Source organism: Gopherus flavomarginatus, chromosome 6 (assembly GCF_025201925.1).
Source record: "Gopherus flavomarginatus isolate rGopFla2 chromosome 6, rGopFla2.mat.asm, whole genome shotgun sequence".
Lineage (NCBI taxonomy): Eukaryota > Metazoa > Chordata > Testudines > Testudinidae > Gopherus > Gopherus flavomarginatus.
The window spans coordinates 132,582,441-132,604,150 of record NC_066622.1 but is presented as its reverse complement, the minus strand read 5'-3'; the positions used below and the strand labels follow the sequence as shown (position 1 = coordinate 132,604,150).

Genomic DNA, 21,710 nt, shown 5'->3' with positions numbered 1-21,710 from the left:
CAATCAAAATCGTGATTTAAATGGCTAGGACCCCCCTCTCTGCTTCCATTACGTTAAATGTCCAAGAACAGTCAGTCATCAGCCTCTCTCCAAGTACTGCACTCAGATTCAATAATTTGTGTTGAACTCCTTTGTGGGACTAGAAAAGCTACAAGCCTGTGTTTTTTTTTTAAAATCAAGATCTCATTATCCAGTCTGATTTTTTGAAATCTTAGCAATTTAGTTAAGTATCCTACATTAATCAGGTAGCTCTTCAGCAGCCAGGGTAGATCAGTCTTCTTTCTGGGTCTTCCAGCAATCACTCAAACAATGCAAACACTCAGTCCATTGGAGTGAGGAAGGAGAGATTCTCTACATCCTAAATCCCCTGTTGTGCATCCATGCACAGCTCAAAGGTCAGCATCCAAGTAGCAATTTTGCTTTCACACAGCTTGCAAAAGAGACACCACCTGCAGCACTAACAGAACAGCTGTCAAAATCCCAAGCTCCATGCATCTCTCCTCCCTAAAGCCGCCTTGTCCTTCCCTATTCTTCTTAAAGCAACCATGTCCCAAACATCAAAATCATAGACTCATAAGAAAATAGGGCTGGATGGGACTGCAAGAGGTCATCTAGTCCACCCACTTCCTATCCATTCTAAGGCAGGACCAGGTATACTTAGACCACCTCAACCAGTGTTTGTCTAGCCTATTCTTAAAAACCTCCAGTGATAGGGATTCCACAGCCTCCCTAGGTAACCTGTTCCAGTGATTACCTAGCCTGAGAGTTAGAAAGTTTTCCCTAATATCTAACTCAAACCTCTCTTACTGCAAACATACAGAACAAAGGCTAGGCCTACATTTGGAGTTGGGGATGTGATTCCCCACTCACAAAGCCATACTTGTGCTAACTCTCATTGAGTTAGCATGCTAAAAATAGTAGGGTAGCCATAGTAGCGTAGAATCATAGAACTGGAAGGGACCTTGAGAGGTCATCTAGTCCAGTCCCCTACACTCAGGGCAGGACTAAGTATTACCTAGACCATCCCCGACAGGTGTTTGTCTAACCTGCTCTTAAAAATCCCCAATGGTGGAGATTCCACAAACTCCCTAGGCAATTTATTCCAGTGCTTAACCACTCTAACAGTTAGGAAGTTTTTCCTAACGTACAACCTAAACTGCCCTTGCTGCAATTTAAGCCCATTGCTTCTTGTCCTATCCTTGGAGGTTAAGAAGAACAAATTTTCTCCCTCCTCCTTGTAACAACCTTTTATGTACTTGAAAACTGCATGTCCCCTCTCAGTCTTCTCTTCTCCAGACTAAACAAACCCAGTTTATTCACTCTTCCCTCATAGGTCATGTTTTCTAGACATTTAATCATTTTTGTTGCTCTTCTCTGAACTATCTCCAATTTGTTCACATCTTTCCTGAAATGTCGCCCCCAGAACTGGACACAATACTCCAATTGAGGCCTAATCAGCGCAGAGTAGAGCAGAAGAATTACTTCTCGTGTCTTGCTTACAATACTCCTGCTAATACATCCCAGAATGAACTTTGGTTTTTTTGCAATAGTGTTACACTGTTGACTCATATTTAGCTTGTAATCCACTATGACTCCCAGATCCCTTTCTGCAGTACTCCTTCCTTGGCAGTCATTTCCCATTTTGTATGTGAACAGTGAGGTGAGTGGCAACCTGGGCTAGCCACCCCAAGTACAAACCTGCCTGGATCCCAGGGGTATGTACTCAGGGAGGGTAGCCCATTAGGGTTGCCAACTGTCTAATTGCAGCAAATTGAACATTCTTGCCCCATCCCTTCCCTGAGGCCTCACCCCCCCACTCACTCCATCCCCCCTCCTGTCACTAGCTCTCCCCCACACTCGCTCATTTTCACCAGGCTGAGGCAGGGGGTTGGGATATAGGAGGGGGTACAGGCTCTGGGCTGGCAGTGCAGGCTCTGGGGTAGGGCAAGGTTGTAGGGTGGGGTTCAGGATGTGGGCACCAGGTGGCGCTGACATCTGGTTGCTCCCAGGAAGCGGCGACATGTCCCTCCAGCTCCTAGGCAGAGGCACAACCAGGGAAGCTCTGTGTGCTGTGGTTCTCAGCCAATGGGAGCTACAGAGCTAGCGCCAGGGGTGGCACCTGTGGACAGGGGCAGTGCATGAACCCTCCCTGGTTGCCCCTCTGCCTAAAAGCTAGACAAGCCGGCTATTTCCTAGGAGCCATGAAGATGTGGGCAGGGAACCTGCTTTCCTCTCTGCATCACCAGTCAGACTTTTAATAGCCCAGTCAGCAGTGCTGACCAGAGCAACCAGGGTCCCTTTTTAACTGGGTGTTCCAGTCGAAAACCAAACACCTGGCAACCATATAGCCCATGTCACTGCTCACAGCTGCCCATGCTTCCAAAGCTACATGACTATTTTGAGCATGCCAGCTCAAAGACAGCTAGGGTGATTATGTCTGCTTGAGCTGGGAATCACACCGCCACCTTCATGTGTAGATGTAGTCTAAAAGTACTGCTAATGGTACACTTGTCAAGCTTGTCCATGAGGCATAGAAACTAGGATCATTTAAACTAAAATAACCTGAATTAGGCCCCAGTTCTGCAAACATGTCTTCACATGAGTAATTTTACTTGCATGTGTAATCTCGTTAAAATCCATGGGGTGACGCAGTGCATAAAGTTACTCATGTATGGATGTGTTTGCAGGATTTAGACCTTAATTTGCAAATTCCATTTTAGTTAGGGGATGAAAAGTTACCTGAGTAAGATCTACCGGAATATCAATGGCACATTGTACAAAAACTGGTATCTATGGAGGTTCTATTCAGACTACATGGACATCCTGGGCAAGTATGGGTTTCAAGTCAACTTCATATCCATCATTCTTCTCTGTTTATTTGGAAGTGGTGTTTACCCCCTGTGCTCAAGTCACAGACAGACAATTCAACGTATAATGCGGAAAACCAGAATGTGGTTGATGAATGCAAAACATGGATGAGTCAGACCTCAAACGAGCACGCTAGAGCTATTCATAGACTTAAAACTCTGAATATTTTCAAAAGACAGAAACGCATGCTGCCTCAAGGGAACTTAGCTGGTGCCAATGGTAACTTCTCTATGGCACAAAATAGGTCACAGAAGTCATTTGTGGGAAAGGCAGTTATATAAAATGCAGGGAGTCAAACCAGATCACCCAAATGATCATTTCTGCCACTACTACATACAACCTTTCAGTCCCTCACTATAGCACAAGTACGTAATAAAGGTGAAATTCGCTACTTTGCAAAGGGCCAGCAAGAAGCCTATGCAATATTTAAATCCCAGTTACGCCCTACAGACAGGATCCCACCCTAATTTATCACCCGTGCTGTGGGAGGAAGAAGTCCTAAGGGATTAAATAGTTCTTGGTACCTAGCCTTGTACTGGCATTCTGCACAAGGGGCAAAATTTCACTCCAAATGAACAATCCTTGAACAACTGTTCCCAGTCTTTAAGATTGAGAATGCTGGTGTTCCTGGTCTTTTTTCTTATGCAGGCATATATCCTGTGTATACTGCATGGAAATTCCCAATCCATATGCATTGTCTCAGTTTCATGCCTCTCAAGTGCAGAGGAAAATGAAGTCCTTGGCTCAAAAAACAAGAAGTCTAAAAGGTCACACGCAACAGGCTGAGACGGGGCAGCAGGGTCTGCAGAGAGGGGGTGAATGGTACCATGGAGACAGCTGAAACCTTGCTTAATACAGAATTTGAGGGAGACTCTGCCTGGGGGGTCCTCTTTAATCAGGGGTCTGTGTGGGACAATCCAGAACATTATTCCCAATAATCACCCTACTTCTTCATATCCTGTGCCTTGTACTTCCATACAGCAAGAGACCCCGTCAGAAATTTACAGAAGAAAAGGTAGCCTCTGCCTTTTACAAGCATGCCGGCATGACAAACTCTCACTAAATTGTAACCCAGTGGGGTGCTTGCCTAATTAAAACCTTTTGGGCTTTAGGAGCATAATCTCTTCAGGATTTTGTCAGATCCTGTTCAGCTGGCTAATGGGAGAACTTTCAAGGCAAATAACCTTACCTGCAATCTGGCGTCCAGAGATCCTAACATCTTAACGAGTCTCTCCCCTTCTAAACAATGAAATCATCTCCAGCCACAAGGTATAAATATGATTGGATGCGCGATACCTTTTATGCCCAGCCATGTCTTGTAGACAAATCACAGCCCCAGATCCTCAGCGGTTATAAACCGGCATTTACTTCAATAGAGCTACGCCAATTTACACAAACACAGGATCTGGTCCATAGTACTTACATTAGCAGTAATGAATATTTAGGGAATGGATGAAGATTAACCAGTCAAGGCAGAAGTCATATCATAAATTAACAAGACGCCAAACATATTCTCACTTACCTTGCGCTTGTTGGTTGGGCAGACGTACAGGTAGCTCAAAATAGTCTTCAGGCCAACCTTATCATTCAGTTTCTCATATGTTGTCCCGTAATCTATTGACCTATAAATCAAAGGAGAGCTTTAATAAGTACAAATACTTAATCAAAAAAGGCACAAACCACTTGGCTGCTTTTCAGTGTAAGGCTTATGTTTTACATAGTGGAATGGCTCTCTGGAGCTTTTTGAATGATTCATGTAGTATATAATGATGCTTAATTATGTACACACAGCATCATGTGAGTGGTTAACATTTGCATTTAAATCGGATTAGAAAACATTAAAACGGCATCTTCTCACTGCACTTTAAAATAAACATGTTCAATAAGAAACATTAATTCTCAATAGAAGAGGAGATGATGATAATTATTGTTAAATGCCAAATAACTGAGAGCGAGGGGCTAAGTTACCACTTCAGTATATTATAAGCTCACTCAAGTTCTTTTTTTTTACATAAGATACTGCATCCTTTCCAGGTGCGGCCAAGTGCTGTTGCTTAGTAAAAACAATGTGTTCTCAGAGTGAAAGCCACTGATTTCCTTTATGAAAGCCCAACAACATGAGTATTACAGTTCTTGTTGGGCTTGTTGTGTGAAAAGAAAAAAAAGAGGATGGTTAAAAAAAAAGCTTAACAACCCTACAAATTGATGTGCTTCTTTTGAAAGTATCTTTGATATCAATGTTGCCAACAGAGACATCAGCTATCTGTTCTTAAAGAGCACAAATAAAGAAAACATTTAAGGCTGTTTAATGTAGCCAAGAACTCTATTCTGACGCTTGACTGGAACAGAGATCAATTATTAGCAAAAGATTCAATTCATTATGTGGATCCTGTTTAAAATAATTATCTACTAGTATCTAGAAGAATGTGGTAGCTGATGGAAGAACACTTAGTTCTGGTTGGGACTATATAGCACAGAAGAATGCAACGGGTTTCTGGACAAGCATAAGTATTTTAAAAGAAGAACGTGCGCCTTTAAAACAAACACACTACTGTCACAAATGTTGTCATTGTAAGGCATGGATGTATCACTAAAAACTTCTACTTCCATTTGCAGAGGGCCAGAAGATCGCTTCCCATCATTCTGATGCCTGGCTACTAACATCTATGATCTCCAGGTTTGGCTATTACATCTCATTATATCTAGGAATTAAACCAAGGGCTGACCAGAAGATGGCAATTCCATTTCACAGCAACCTTCAAGGTTTCAAAATTTGTTTTAATTCCACATTTTAATGAAAACAAAACCTTTCAAATATTTTTTTGCAAAAACCGGAATTGTGTCAAAGTGTCTGTTTGGGGATCAAAACACAAGCTTCTTAATTAGGCAATTATATTTTGATAGAACACTGTCCTGGGATGTGGAAGAACCAGGTTCTAAGTCTTTGCTCTGCCTGATTCATAGCAGAGTTTTTCATCCTAATCAGTGTCCTAATCCCCAGGCTACATAGCAAGTAGGCATATGTGTTCTGTCTGTCTGTCTGTCTCTCTCTCTCTTTTTGTCAAAATTGATACCGCTCTGAAAAACATTTCAGTTCAGTATATTCTGGCAAAACTGTTCCCACTAGCTCTAACTAAACAACACACCCAGAAAAAAGCTCCAACTGGTACAAAATGCAGCCTCTTCACTGCTTAGCAACCCAGGTCAACATAAGCATGTTACCCTAGTGCACCACTCTCTACACTGTTCCCTCACAGAATCCAGATGAAGCTTGCTGGATTCAAAGCTTTCACGGGATTGGCCAAAGACTCCCCCATCCTCCATCACTGTGCACTCCCAAGACAGCAACATTCCACCAGAACAATGATGCCATCGGCAAGTCGGAGGTGGCTTGTGACAACAGGAGATAACTGGGCCTAAACTAGCACTCCCACAAAGAGATAAGCATGACCATGACCTCGTGTTAGTGACTAAACTTATATATCTATGATCTTTTCTCACACATGCACACCTCACACAAACGATTTCGCCTATGGGCTGAGAAGGAAGAAAGAGGGGTATCATTACTGTTAGTTCTACTTTTGAACGTATGGGAGATGCTGTAATGTTATGGTGCTGGGAGCCATACACAGTAGGTAGAGTACAACAGAATCCTGAACTCCTGGCTTCCATCTGTTACACTAGCCATTTCTTAACACTGCGTCCCCGTGGCCAAGATTTGCATATGCTCTTTATTGATATTTCTGTCGCACTGTGTGTGGCACCACATTCTGCTTCTATTTAAACTGAGATTATCAGTAAAGATGAAAGAGTACAAGTTACCAAAGGGCAGAATTTGGTTCAGAGTGTTAGGAATCTGTATATTGAATAATGGGTTAATGTCTCTCTTTAATTGCACTAATGTAATCTCATTTATTTTGATAGAGTGGCGCCAGGAAAATTGCCAGGAGAATTCACTGCATACATTTTATTATAAAGATATTAAAAACAAAAAGCCACACAGCAAAACAAGACAAAACAAAAAACCAACCATGAAACAGATGTTTCAAGTCTATTGTAAGTAATAATCTTATATTCAGAATTACTAGCCATTTTTTCTGACTCTCCAGACAATTATTTTGCATTCATGGCTTTATTTATAAGGTAACATTATCTACAGATGGAAGAGAGTGCTTCTGTCAACATCTATAACAGCACTAGAAATAGTAGAAAGCTTGGGGAAAAAAACAAGATGTTTTGCAGATGAACAAATATGCAAGTGATCAAAGGAGCTAGCATCTGATTTCAATCTTATCCATAATCCACGCTTTTCGTGATTCTGCCCTAAGTGACTAATAATCACACACTCCAAAAAACATAGCTAGATGTATCTTATTTGCATCTGTTTTTTCCTGTTCCTCTCATGCCATTTGAATGCTGCCCTTCTTTTCTATACATGTACTAAATAGTACACTCCTACCTTGATATAATGCTGTCCTCAGGAGCCAAAAAATCTTACCGCGTTATAGGTGAAACCGCATTATATCAAACTTGATTTGAGCCGCTGGAGTGCACAGCCCTGCCCCCACCCCCGGAGCACTGCTTTACCGCGTTATATCCAAATTCGTTTTATATTGAGTTGCATTATATCGGGGTAGAGGTGTACATACAGAGCTGGTCAGAACCTAGAATTCTGTTTTGCTGGAAATCCTGATTTTTTTCTTCATTCCCAAGTCAACATGAACATTCAAAATTTCATGTGGAACAAAAATTATATATCAGAAAAACAGAAACTTCTTTTGACTTTGTCTAAATGTTTCTTGTCTATATGGACAGAACTTTTCACGTTGACTGTATTGTTTCCCCTTGTTACACTATAACAGAAGCAAAATGAAAGTCAAAACAAGATGCTTCAACCTTATCAAAATGAATTTTTTCAATAATTTTCTATCAAAAAATTCATCAACATGGATACATCCCCATAGAATGTTTTGATTTAGCTGAATCAGCATTTTCTACAGAAAACTGTTCTAATGGGAAAAAATGGACCAACTGCAGTTACAGAAGAATTAGCCATGGGCAGAAAAACAAGGCTTTCTTTCTTTACTGCAATATTTAAATTATATAAAAACCACGGTTCCAAGTGAACATTGTATTTAAACACATGCATAAATTTAAACGCAACAGTAGACTCACTGACTAAAGCTGCTCAGAAAAAAATATGATCTTCTGCAAAAAGCTTGGAAGACAACATGTTTCAAGTTTACATTGGAAAACAAAAAGGGTTTTGTTTGGGGCTTTTGCGGTTGAAATTATGACAAAAAGCATTAATTGTCAAAAAACTTTCTCTTTTGTTAAAAAGCCATTTTGTTGACTGGGAGGAAAATGGTAAATAATATTTGATTAACTCTATCTGGACAACTCACATGCTTAACAGTACCCACATGCTTAAATAACAGACTGAACTGGAGCATATTTTGACCTCTGCAGCACTGAATGGCGGTCAAGACTGCCACCTGCATCCTGAGAAGGCAGTGCTTTATTCCATGTTTGAAATGTTCAGTGTGCCTGGATAAGCTCTTGGGATGCGGCTGCTCTATCCCTGCCCAGAGGAGGCCACTATTGTCAAGGCTCCATATTCCCCTTACTATGTAGGTGTGCAGGAGAGCTGGAATGGTAGCCATGGAGAATAAAACCTTCCATTTGCTTACGGGACAGATAGAATGGAGGCATTGCAAGCAGTTCAAGACTCCCACGGACTTCAACAGAAGGGGCATTGTGGTTTTTGAGGGGGTCGGCAGGATTAGGGTTGCCAATTTGCTACTCACACAAAACCAAACACCCTTGCCCCACCCCCAGCCCTCCTCCAAGGCCTCCCTGCTCACTCCATCCTCCCCTGTCGCTCATACTCCCCACCGTCATTCAATTGTTCATTTTCACAGGGCTAGCTCAGGGGGGTTGGGGTGCGGGAGGGGATGAGGGCTCTGTCTGGGGGTGCAGGCTCCTGGGTGGGGTCAGAAATGAGGAGTTCAGGGTACAGAAGAGAGCTCGGGGCTGAGGCAGTGGGTTGGGGTGTGGGGGTGTGAGGGCTCCGGCAGGGGTGCAGGCTTTGGGATGGGGCTGAGCAGTTTGGGATGCAGGAGGTGGCTCTAGGCTGGGAGTGAGGGGTTCAGCGGGTGGGAGGGGGATCAGGGCTGGGGCAGGAGGTCGGAGTATTGGAGGGGGTCAGGGGTGCAGGCTCTGGGCAGCCCTTACCTCAGGCGACTGCCGGAAGCAGTGGCACATCCTCCCTCTGGCTTCTATGCAGAGGCACAGCCAGGTGGCTCTGCGTGCTGCCCCATCCACAAGTACCACCCCTACAGCTCTCATTGGCCACATTTCCTGGCCAATGGGAGCTGAAGGGGTGGTGCTTGGGATGGGGCAGCACAGAGCCCCCAGCCTGCTCCTACGCCTGGGAGCTGGAGGGGGCACAAGCCGCTGCTTCTGGGAGCCACACAGAGCCACAACAGGCAGGGAGCCTGCCTTAGCCCTGCTGTACCACTGACTGAACTTTTAACGGCCCGGTCAGCGGTGCTGGCCGGAACTGCCAGGGTCCCTTTTTGACCAGGCAACCATAGGCTGGATGGAGACTTAGCTCTTTAATTAAAGCAGTGCAACTTTCCCATGCAGACAAGCCCTTACTGCAGGTTACACTAACACATAGTAGTTGCTACTGGAATTCAGATATTCAATAGTAAAAGTTTAATATTCAGAGACAGAGTATTTGGCTTGTTCCTGATCTGACGGACACCCATTTTGCACCATACTAATTTCATTAGCTTCAGGGAAGTCAGTCCTGATTTGTACCAATGTATATTTAGAATGAGACTCTTTAATGTTTATCTGAAATCAAACTTATTTTTTGCATGCGGCCAGCAAGACACTTTTAATTTTTACCCAGCCAAATGACCCGACAATAATTAAATAGCACCAAACATCCAAAAGGATCTGAATCTGACTTCTCTGTGTAAATTAAGACCAAACTAGCTAAAAACATCTAGAATAATTCATATTTTGTAAAATGTTTGTGAGAAAGTTGGCATTTAAATAACTTCATTATTATTCATTGACAGCTTTCCCCCTGCCCCTCCCTCCCTACTCCCATCAGGGCAAGTGACATTTCTATTACAGTATTATAACAAACTCCTGCACATTTTAAATAGTCACAGAATTCCATTAGTCCACCTACTGTCATGAATATCTCAATCCATTCCTCACATTATTTCAGAATAGGCAATCAGCATCAGCCGGTGACAGGAACCCTAAGGAAATTATCTTCTACTGCCTTAAATATTGCGCACTGAAATCCAGAAGCCTGTCATCGTAAATGTATAGTTTAAATATATTGCTTGATAAGTTGTTATTTACTTGCTTGTGTCAGAAACGTAGGGGCTGCCTGTATTTCTCTATTTTACCTTAGTTGCTGCAGACTTGAAAGTTGGCCAGTCATCACACAGCCATGCAGGGAGGTCTGTCTGGGGCACTTGAACAAGAGAAATAAACTGTACTTGATTCTGGCCCATATAAATATTATCAATTTCTCCTCTGACAGCCTAGCAGTTTGTCCAGAGTCCTGAAAAGGGACACCATCAGAATAGAATAAAATAAAGCTTATATTAAGACACGCAAAATTCCTTGCTAACAACTCAAAGCATCGAATAAAAAGATTCTTTTAAAACATTTAATGTACTTGATACCCTTATGCTGGGGGGGGTATCCCCCGCTTTGCTCCACTTGAGTGATGAAACAGACTGGTTTAATTTTCGGGTTCTTGTGCATTGACACAATGCTGTTTTATTTTCCTGCTTGATTTCTTTTTAAAATCATGAAATGATTCATATTTCTATTTGGTTTTGTAATTTATTTTTTGTTCTAGTTGCTGCTTTGACTCCGGTCAAATTTGTGCTCACAGCAGGCTACATTCATAGATTTTAAGCAGGGCATCATTTCAGAAAAATTCTTGGGAGGAAGTCTCCTTGTATCAGCATCTTAGTATCTGCCTCCCCATCCATGACTGTCCATGGGTGGGATTAGCAGGCCAGTCCCATCCCAAAGTGGGGGAGGGATGTGTGTGCCAGTCCTATCCTAGGGAGTATGGGGGTGGGGGGGCAGCCTAGGACAGGGATCAGGACCCGCTTTGCTCCAGGGTAAGCTGCACAATTGCTGCCTGTCCAGCTGCTGAGGAGAGAGGGCAGTGCTGACAATACAGTGATTAGGGCCCGCAGTGTGCCACACAGTGACCCCCTCAAGCCCAGGGTAGACACTACAGCAAGAGCTGACAAAGAGCTAGGGAAAGTCAGAAGAGGGGGTCAACTGTTCCCTTTGTCCTATAATAAATCATGCCCCTGATTTTAAGGCCTAAAGAGACTATTAGATCATCTAGTTTGACCTCCTGTATGACACAGGCCACAGCATTTCACCCGGTTACTATGGATCTTACACAGATTTACACCAGCTCAGGAGCGAACCTAAAACCCTTTTCAGCAGCAATGTGGCTGGCATTGGGAAGACAGGGCACTTCTCTGCCGGGTCAGAACAGGGTGTGGCAGGCACAGCAGCTCTCATAGCTGTGTTTGTAAAGTTTGAATAAAGGAATCGTGACATTGTTATGAACCAGCTGTCTGTGCCTTGCGACAAAGAACACTGGAGCTGGCAGAGGAGACAGCCTGGATTTTAAGTGCCCTCCCCCACGGCTCTTTGTGCCGTCTCAGACCCTAGGCTCTCGCCCAACCCTGAACATCTACAGCGCAGTTTCATAACCCTGCAGCTCAAGCCCAAGTCGGCTGACCTGGGCCAGCCACAAGTCTTTTATCACAGTGTAGACATGCCCTGAGGGATCCTTTTAGGTACAATACTGGTCTCCCATCCCTTCAGCTGAATTGGTCTTTCCTGTATTGTTTATAGCCTGGTATCCCAGTATCCCACTGATCTTTTTTGTCATTCAACCCATTTCACAAAAGCTTATCTCAAGGTCCTCTTCCACTGCTAGGCATTTTCGTTCATCGCATTTTGCTATTAAGCTTCGCACACTGCTATCTGACCATTTAGAGCTTTTCCTTTTGGCCTTGTGCCTACTTTGATTTAACTCCTTTGTCCGTAACCCTGTTACTTGTCCAGGATCTCAGCCTCTTCTGATCTTAATTTCCTCCTCAGAGTTCAACTGCAATTTCTCACCTATCTTTTATTAGCTACTTTTGCCTGAGTGACACCTCCAGCACATGATCTTGTCTAATCTCAATGTTCCTTTACACCCAAGCTTCTTTAAATAAAAGCCCCTGTCCTAGCATGCTTTCAGAGACAATGGCTTCAATTTGATTTAGATGGAGTCAAGTCTTTCTGTATAACCACTGTCCCTTACCTAACACATTTAAACCCTGCTTCTTTACATCATCGTCCAACTATTCAAACCCTTAAATTCGCCCCAGTTCTGCTCATGGAGACAAATGCATTTCCAGAAAAGCTTCCATAGGCCCTAGATCCCATCCTCTCTCCTAGTAATCAGTTTAGCTTCCAGGAAATCTCTGATGTTTTCCTGTGGACTTGATCCTGCAAAGGGCTAAGCACTCTAGCCCATGAGATGTCCTATTGAAGTCAATGGGCGTGCACATACACCACTTGGCTGGAAGTCAACTCCCATTGGGAAGCACTGTGCTCTGGTGGAGAAAGCACTCATCTGTGATTCGGGTTCTATTCTTGGGTCTGCCACTGGCCTGCTGGGTGACCCTGGGCAAGCCACTTGGCCTCTCTCTGTCTCAGTGTCCTCATCTATGACATGGAGATAATGATACCAACCTCCTTTGTAAAGAGCTTTGAGATTAAAGAGCTAGGAATTATTACTGATTGCAATGGGAGCAGAATTAGGCCAGAGTTGAGCACTTTTGCAATTTTACTCCATTGTCTTTAAGACAGAAGCTAAGTAGTTTTACTTTTGTTTATATGAATAACTGATATTCTTTACTTTATTCCACTGAACAGCCTGGCCCCCTCAGTACTGAACTCATTCTGTCAGTGCCTTCTTCACTCTGTCCTAAGCCTCTCCGTTTGGGATTAGCCTGGCTTTGTATTTATGCCTTCATGGCTCACAGCACAGGCCCTTTGCCCTTCCCACACACTCAAGTACTGTCTCTCAGCTGGCTTTCTCCGTGGTCATTCATTCAAACATGGGCTAACTTGCAGGCTACAGAGAAACCAGTTCAAAGTTTTATTACCTTCAAAGAGATTTGCTCAAGAGGGTGGTTTTATTATCCGCCCTGACAGCTCCAACAATTAGATAGCATCATTTAAATGTCTATATTTAAGGGGCATGGCTTAAATTCCACCATTAAAACATCGCAAATTTAGTCTGAAAGGTTGAAATTAACTTTTAACAGGCTCGAGTTAAAGGGGGGAGGTGGGCAGGGGCAGAGACTTGCTCACTAGGACCCACACAGAGTTCAAAACTCTCTGAGGATGAAACCTTACTTGTATGCTCCCCACTCCCACAGTATCTGAGCACCTCACACTCTTGAATGCATTTATCTTCCCAACACATGCCCATGAGGCAGGCCTGTGCTATTATTCCCATTTTACAGATTAGGAACTGAGGCACAGAGAAGCTAAGTGATTGGTCACAGAAGGTCTGTCTACAATGCTGCTGGCAGCAAGCTTCCCAGCCTGCATAGACTGGCACTGGATCGGCTTGAGCTACTGCACCACAAGTAGTGATACGGATGTTGCAGCACTGGCGGCGGCTCAGGCTGGCCACCCACGCTTGGATCCACACTGCGTCCAAGCCCCCATCGGTCCCGCAGTGTCCACGCTGCTATTGTTAATGAGCTAGTTTGAACACCTCTACCCAGGCTAGGCAGCGAACTCCCAGCTGCAGTGTTGATAGGGACAATGGCAGAGCAGTAAACTGATCATAAGTCTCCCCAGTCCCTAGCTAGTACCCCTAACCATTGGGCCATCCTTGCTCTCCTTAGCTGTGTGCATGGATACAGGCTCTTATAAACCACGTTTAAGCAACTACTTTTGACATTCTTGATCCCAGGTTCCAATTCCATTTCCAGTTGACAGCAATTTTCTTTCAGTTAAAGTGCTGAAATGACAACTCCAGGCAAAGTTGTGAATTTACTTGTTTTTCCCCTTAGGAAAACTGCCTTTTCTCCAGCATAAAATAAAGTTTCCCCACCTACAAAAACTTCCTTGAATGCTTTATAGCAAGGGGGCCAGGGTGGAGACAATGTAAAATGTTTGGCTTTTTCCATAAAACTGTGGAAACTAGACATTGTTAGGGCTGAGAAAAACTGTTCCCCACATTGATTTCCTCTTTTTATTATTTTTTTAAATCAACTTTTATTTGAAGCAGTTTCCAGGAATAAAAATGCTGACACTCACCTCTCTCAAAATCCTTCTCCATTTTTGATTGAAGCAGTCGGCAGGTGGGAAAAAGGACACATTATAGCAGAATACTCCTGTCCAAGGGCTGGGCTGTAGGTTATCTTGACTGGGAGCAGGGACCATATTTTTGTTGTGTGTTTGTACAGCACCTAACACAATGGGGTCCAGGTCTGTGATTGGTGCTTCTGCAATAGCAATTAATAATAAGAGGACGTGGAGTTTCCCTGCCTGCAGTTTGAGGAAAAGAAATCCTCCCAGTCAGGCTGCACTTGGCTCTGCTGATCCACCCGTGTCATGAGAAGCCACAGAGCAGTTCACTCTTCAGCCCTCACCCTTCTCCAGCCTGGCCTTCTTGCAGCTGCTTTGTGGTGGCTTGAACAGAGCCGAGCGCCATGTGGGATATACATGCCTCAAACGCTGCCTGTCCCCGGCATGGGGAACAGAACTGCACCAGTTTCACTGCCAGTTTGTGACTGCAGAAGTGGTAGGGTTGCCAACGCTGACTGAAGCTATTCCAGGAGATTTTTTTTTCCAACATGACCTAACATCATTAATTGTACTGTACCTGTTAAAATCTCCCGGATTGCTTGCAATAGTCACTGGCGATTGATACCGTTTCCGGTAGACTCCTGGCCAATTTGGGGCGGGGGGGGGGGGCGGCAACCCTTTATTTTCCAGCCTTGCCAGGGAGCCTGGATGAAGTTTGCTGAGTTGCCTGCGTATCCCTGTTCATATGGCACCGAGATGCGCTGAAGTATCACCATTGCACTGATGTCCTCTTTGGAAAATGAAACATGCAAAATAAATGCACGTCTCTGTGCACAATCAGGGTGATAAAACCTCAGAACTATCTTACTTATCGTTCTGAATCACATGCTTCAGAGGACGCTGCCAGGAAAGCATGTGGGGTTTCGCGGCATGTACTTAGCCCTTCTCATGATGGGGCCTTGGCAATGCTCTTTTCTCCTCATGCAAACACAGCCCCAACAGGCTTCTGAGACAGTAAGAAATGCTGAATAGAACCCTATGGATTCATTCGGGTGCGACAGCCAACGCCCTGTATCGAGGGTAAATTCAGGGGGAGATTACAGAAACACAAGCCGTGCTAGGGTTCCCAAGTACACAGAGCTAGTGCACATGCTGACCAATGCCTTCCAAAGGTGCAGCATGCTCCTGGCTCTGCTGGCCAGTGTGGGTGCACTGCCCCGGCTAGGCTTAAGCCCCAGGGCTTTTGCTGGGAGTAATCCCTGATGTTGAGAGAAGTGTAGGGATTGATACTTTAACAACGACAGTGGTGGTGGTGGGGTGGGGGGTGTGACAGGTTATACCTGTCTGCTGCCCCCTTGGGGCAAGGCTGGGTACCTCTCTTATCCTGGACATCCTTCCCTGGTTGACGGTAAGTGCCTCTGAGGAAGTCTGCCCTTCTTCCAGGGGTGCCAAGAAGTCCAAATGAAAAAGGCAACATACTTCTGCAGCCCAGAAGAGGCAGGGTTCCTGCAGTCCCACAGTGCATCAGGGGAACGCAGTTCCCAGTAAGGGGTCTGGGCACCTACCCCTCATGTATTCAAACCAACAGGGTTGAGTCCTAGGGCTCTCAAAAGATAATGAAGGCAAGAAAAGGAAAGCCAGACCCTTGCCTTGCTCAGAGGACTTGAGTGGTCAGAGCTCTCACATGGTTCCCCAGTAAATAAACCCTGCTCCCTGGGGCTGGGGAGTCCTGCTCTCCAGCTCTCCTGGCTTCAGAGCTCTCTACCTCCCTAAGCTAGGATCTTCCCTTTCAAGCATCCTCCCTTCCCAAGCTTGACAACCCCCACAGTTGCAGTGGGTGGGGGCTAACCATGACCAGAGGAGCTCTTTAACCCCTTCCTGACTGCTGTGGGGATTTGCCCCCCAACAAGGATGCAAGAGAGAGGTTTCTGCACCTGTCACCTCCTCTCCACAACCCACACCTATGCAGAGGCTGGGAACCATCTGGTCCAACCATCGTGGAGGAGCAACTCGACTGATGAAGCCTGAGAGTTGTGTGGGTAAAAAGAACCCACATGGGAACGGCCTATTGTCAGCTAAGAACAGAGAGCAAACAATCTTAGCTACATTGGGGGTGGGCAAAGGAAACTGAGTCAGCCACAAAGAGGGCTAGAATGGTCCCACCACAGCAAACCAGGGTAGCTCAGGGACAGGAGGGTTAATACGTGGAGGAGTGCACCGCACAGATATCCCACAAAGAAGCAGCCTACTGCACCGGCCCCTAATCAAAGCTGCTAGCCACAACACATGCAGTAAAAGCACCAGGGGTCTGACCACACTCACAAGCCAATACCCTGGTGGCAACCCTGGGCAGTAGGTCTCTGCCTACTACTCTGTTGAATGCTAGATTTGCTGCCCTGCCTTATAGAGAGGGGAAGAGGTTCTCCCCTCTTCAATCTCATCCCCGTACCAAAGCAGGATAGAGAGGTGGAAGCACTGTCTTCAGTTACTCAGGCAGTGCTGGTAGCTTTGATGAAACATGTGCATCCCTCTATCAGGTCACTTCAAGTCCCTCCCTCATCTCATCAAATTGGCCACAAGGCAGCAGAACTCATTTAAAGCCTCCGTGTTTAACAATCCGGCCGTCTATTGTACGAGCCTCGCAAGCTGTGATTTAATGGGCTCTTTTACACCTGGTTCTGATGTCCCTGTCTTTCTCAATAGAAATAACATTTCATCACATTGCAAAGACAGGCTTTCTTCCCACCTGGCTCCGAGGATTTGCAAATTAAAAATTGAGAAAAAATGGAAAATTTCACACAGAAAATGTCAAACCTAGATTTGGTAGGAGTGAATCACTTTTCATTCCCTTTACTTCTCCTCTCATTCTGCTGAATATCTGGCCTGTGTCATTGAACAAAGATTTTCCTTCATCCATTGTACAATGACTTATCTTGCCTGTAGGCTAGAGCTGGTGAACACAAGACACCAGTAGTTCATAAAATTGGTATTCAGATACCGTACCCTCAACTCCCCTTGTGATCCGGGGTCAGATTCTGATCTCACATCCACTGGTGTAAATCTGGAGCATCTCCAATTAATTCAGTGGTGTTACACCCGTGTGAAAATGGAGTGAGACGGAACGACTAGGTGACATAGCTCAGAGCTTTCCCTGGCTCTCAAGCAGCTGCTTCCACAAAGAACCCTGCTGTCAGTGTGCAACACTCAGGGTAGCTGTTCTTTTAGACATATCTTGCTCACCTTCTGAATGAGAAGTTCTACCCCTGCCCTAATCACTCAGTCACAAAAGAGGCTACACACCACTCTTTGTAAGAGCAGGGATGTCAATCCAGGCGCTCTGGCCAAATTCCATTCTGGGGTATGTTTCTGCCTTGCTAAATCCCTCTTTTTCAGGAGGAAAATTATCCTTCACTTTCTGTTTTAAAGTTCTGCTGCGCACTGGGAGGGCTGGTTCAGCCAATACTTCCAAGTGTGTAGCTAAAGGCCTGCACCAACCCCCCTGCTATGAACAGGCTGAAATGCTAATATGTTTGTTTCTGCATCTTCTGCAACCAGGCTGACAGAGCTCAGCAGCGCTGCATCAAGTCCTCCGAGGAATCAGCGTGCCTCCTCGTTTGCGTGAGGCTGGAAACATGATCCTCAAAACTAAAGAAAATGCAGCTACAAAATGCTTGGAAATTATGTTAAAAACGGAAAGGAAAAAAAAAGTTGTGAATTTTATTAAACTGGCTCTAACCATTTTCTCCATCCCATGGGTTCTTCCTATTCGCTGTCAAGGTCTAGTGGATTTCCTTGCCCATCTTCCTGGCTTTGTTTCTGTCCACTTGTGTGTGAGGGCAACCACCACTTGTGTATTCTAAATATACACTGGTACAATCCCCTTCTGAGCACATCCAGTGCTTTATTTAATCACATGCATGAGTGGCTACCGAATGATACAACCTTATAATGCATTCCTTCAAGGAAAGGAAGCCAATGCCATATAGGTCTTTGCGACTCCTGCTGGGACCTATGGAGCCAATTTTCCACCATCCATCCATCCATCACCATTCTAGCACACCTGTCATTGCAGGATTTGCGCTACCATTGCAACATCGAAAGACAATACAGCTTTTGGGCCAGCCGATTCTATGCCTATGGAGGTCAACACAAAGACTCCCACTGACTTCAGTGGACTCTGGATTGGGTCCCTAATTCTTCATCTTTAAAATTGCATTTAAACAAGCCTTCGAGAGCCCAGTAGGCTACACGCTTCCAAGAAAACACAGATTAATGATTTCACATGACCATACTGTTTACCCTGGGAATGTCTATATCATTGCAGTCAGGTTGCTAAGCACTTGTGCATTAAAGGAGTTTCTTTTCGTGTTTTGCTTCCCCACTTCAACCCCAGTCCAGCTATAAATCACATTAATAGCTAGGTTTGGGGGACAATAATAACTAAAGTATTTGCTTTCTAATTGATGGCAATGTCCAGAATAATTTCAAGCAACCCTTGTGGCCAGTTAATGGGTTTTGCAGCCTGGGGGCAGAACAGCACATCCATCAATGAGCTGTGACATAGTTTGACATCCCCATTCACCCACAGAGATTGTAACCCTCTGTCAGAGCAGTCCCACTGAGAAGGTGAGAAATGGAAGGTCAAAACCCACACTGCAGTTGGCTCAATGAAAATGGGTGCTGTGCCCACCTGGTGGAATTCTATTTCCACCTGTATTAGTGCTACAAACCAGAACAACTGCTTTAGTAGCCAGGGGCAGGAAGGAATTTTGCTGCATGGCAAAGAGCTGTAACTATGCTACCATAAGGTGACCAGACAGCAAATGTAAAAAATTGGGAAAGGGGGTGGGGGGTAATAGGAGGTTATATAAGAAAAAGGCTCAAAAAATCGAGACTGTTCCTATAAAATTGGACATCTGATCACCTTATGCTACCACTTTTAGCAGCACGCCTGCAAGAGAAGCTTGTTCTATATTTTTATGTCCAGAGATTTGCATCACGACTTTGTGGTGCTAGGCTGGAATAATTTCATGACGTTTTAAGGGTCCTGAAAGCTGCAGAAAAGTCCTTTCAAAGCCATGGGCCGGATCCTCAGCTGGTGTAAATCAAACACAGGAATGCCATTTTATAACTAGCTAATGATGAGTCTACTATACAAAATTGGGAGTGACAGAAAGCTGGTAGAGTTGGTGAGTAAACAACATCCACCCCACTGTAAATTTTGACATTTTGAAATTGTTTTCATCTCAAATTGGGATTTCAAACATTTTGGGGTAATACAAAATTACCCCCCAAAAATCTATTCAGAAACATCAAAACCTTATTGACTCATTTCATTTTAGTAATTTCAAAACATAAATTGCTAAATAACAAATTATAATTTTAATATATGGGAAATTTGGAATGAAATACTCCATTTCGATTTTGAGTCATTTCAAAAATTTCCCATTGGAACTGTCATCAGAACTGACACATTACCACGAAATATTTCAATTCTGGAAAGCCATTCAGCTGAAAATGTTTGAACCAGCTCTTTGAGCTATAGTTGGAGATAGGACAGGATATTAGATGGAGCATTCATCGCTTTAACTGAAAATAGCAGTAGATATAAACCTAAAAAAATAAAACGTATAGTAGCTCAAATCTGTATCCCTTGTGCACTCAGGACTCTTGGGGTACGTCTTCATAGCATTTAGAAGTGAGCTCCCAGCCCGGGTCCAAGGACTCGGGCTACAAAGGCTCATGCTAGTGCTTTAAAAATATCTATATAAACAGCGCTTAGAAGCAAGCCCACCTCAGTCCTCAGATTTCAGAGACCGAGCTCCAGCCTGAGCCACGATGCCAGAGCAGTATCTACACAGCTATTTTTAAGAGCATTAGCGCAAGCCTTATTACACTGAGTCTGTTGACCGGGACCAGGAAGCTCACAGCCACGCAGTCCAAAAGCCTGGGCAGACACACTCTTAATGACTTTCATATGCCAAAAATCGAAGATTTCACCCAAGAAGAAGGAGTTGTTGCTTTAATACCTACAAATGCACCCTGGTTGTTGTTTACTGAATGAATAACTCAGCCTATAATTTCTCTGCCTCTTTTAAATAGTATGCGTCAACTAGAATTGCAGAGAGGCAAGTCAGCTTGGTCTTTTTCTTTTCTCTCTCTTTTTTTTTTTTGGCAGCAGTATATTTATCACTATGTATCTGAAGGATCAACTGGGATAAAGCATTCTATTTATAGCTACTCTTGGGATATAGAGCAAGAGCCAGTAATTTGTTCCCTTGACATCTAACCTTAGGTCAACTGCAGTAGCAGAAGATGGATTTTTACAGGAAATGAAATGAAAGCATAGAACAGAAGATTAATACAGTTTTCTAAGCCCGAGAATAAAGCATGTTGCGAGCCACTCTGGAGAAAAATGGCCAGTGGCATACATCATGTTTTGAGAACACAACAAGAGGTGGTCAAGGTGAGGTGTTCAAGCAGTCTATTAGCGAATTGAGAGACTGGTGTTTCTGTGTCAGGCAATTATAGTCTAATATTCTAGAGATGAGCTTCACTCCTCCTGCGCCATGTTTCTGAAAATGATCTTTATAAGTCAATGCCTGCTACAGATAAAATGGTATCTTAGCCTTATGTCATTGGTAAATGATGGAGCACAGCTGAAGCTGCAGCATAGATCTTGTCTTCTACAATATCTAATAACCATTTTGCTCTAGGTTATGAGAGTATATGTTTTTAGTGCTGAAGGGAATTTTTTTTGGGGGGGGGGGCAGCGTGCAGGGAAGCCTATGAATTGAAGCACTGTAAATATTCCCCTTTACTAATATTCTCACTGATGGGCTGTATTCCTCTGTTACTTGTACCTTGTATCTCAAATTCTTTACTAACTTAATCAAAGAAATTGCATGGGGGGGTTTCAAAGCAATCTATTTTGATTTAGTTAGGCCATGTCTACATCTAAAACTTTGCAGCGCTGGTTGTTATAGCTGTATTAGTACAGCTGTATAGGGCCAGCGCTGCAGAGTGTCCACACTTACTGCTAGCAGCGCTGCAAGTGCTGTTAGATGTGGCCACACTGCAGCGCTGTTGGGAGTGATGCATTGTGGGCGGCTATCCCACAGGGCACCTCGTCCCACAGCGGCGCTGGGGCTTGTGGGAAGGGGAAGGAAGTGTGATTGTCCTTCTGCTTCCTGTTCCTGTTCCAACGGCCAGCGTTGCTTTGGTACACATGCGGAGCACTGTGGCAGCATTGTAACTCTAAAGCGGTTTTTCTGCATTATCTTTCAAGAATGGATCCTCAGGTACTGAATACCTTACTAATGACTATTGCCAGCACATCTCGCCTTACTGTGGATCTAATCCTTAGGCTGCTAAATGTGCGTGTGACTGACATTGAGGAGTCGGACGATGGTACTGAATCGCATCAATATGCAGACAGTACAATGCTAGTGGCAATA

General features: G+C 44.3%; 1 protein-coding gene across 5 annotated transcripts in view; it reads right to left on the bottom strand.

Moving 5' to 3' along the window:
- Positions 1-21,710, bottom strand: part of LOC127053391 (VPS10 domain-containing receptor SorCS1-like) — a 481,836-nt gene that overhangs the window by 290,003 nt on the left and 170,123 nt on the right. For all 5 annotated transcript variants that reach the window (XR_007775021.1, XR_007775022.1, XM_050957982.1 and 2 more), the window contains one exon: positions 4,391-4,490. Coding sequence is in view for 2 of the 5 variants with exons in the window: in XM_050957982.1 (XP_050813939.1) it covers positions 4,391-4,490 (100 nt within the window). In the remaining 3 variants the exon portion in view is untranslated. The remainder of the gene's footprint in view (positions 1-4,390; positions 4,491-21,710) is intronic.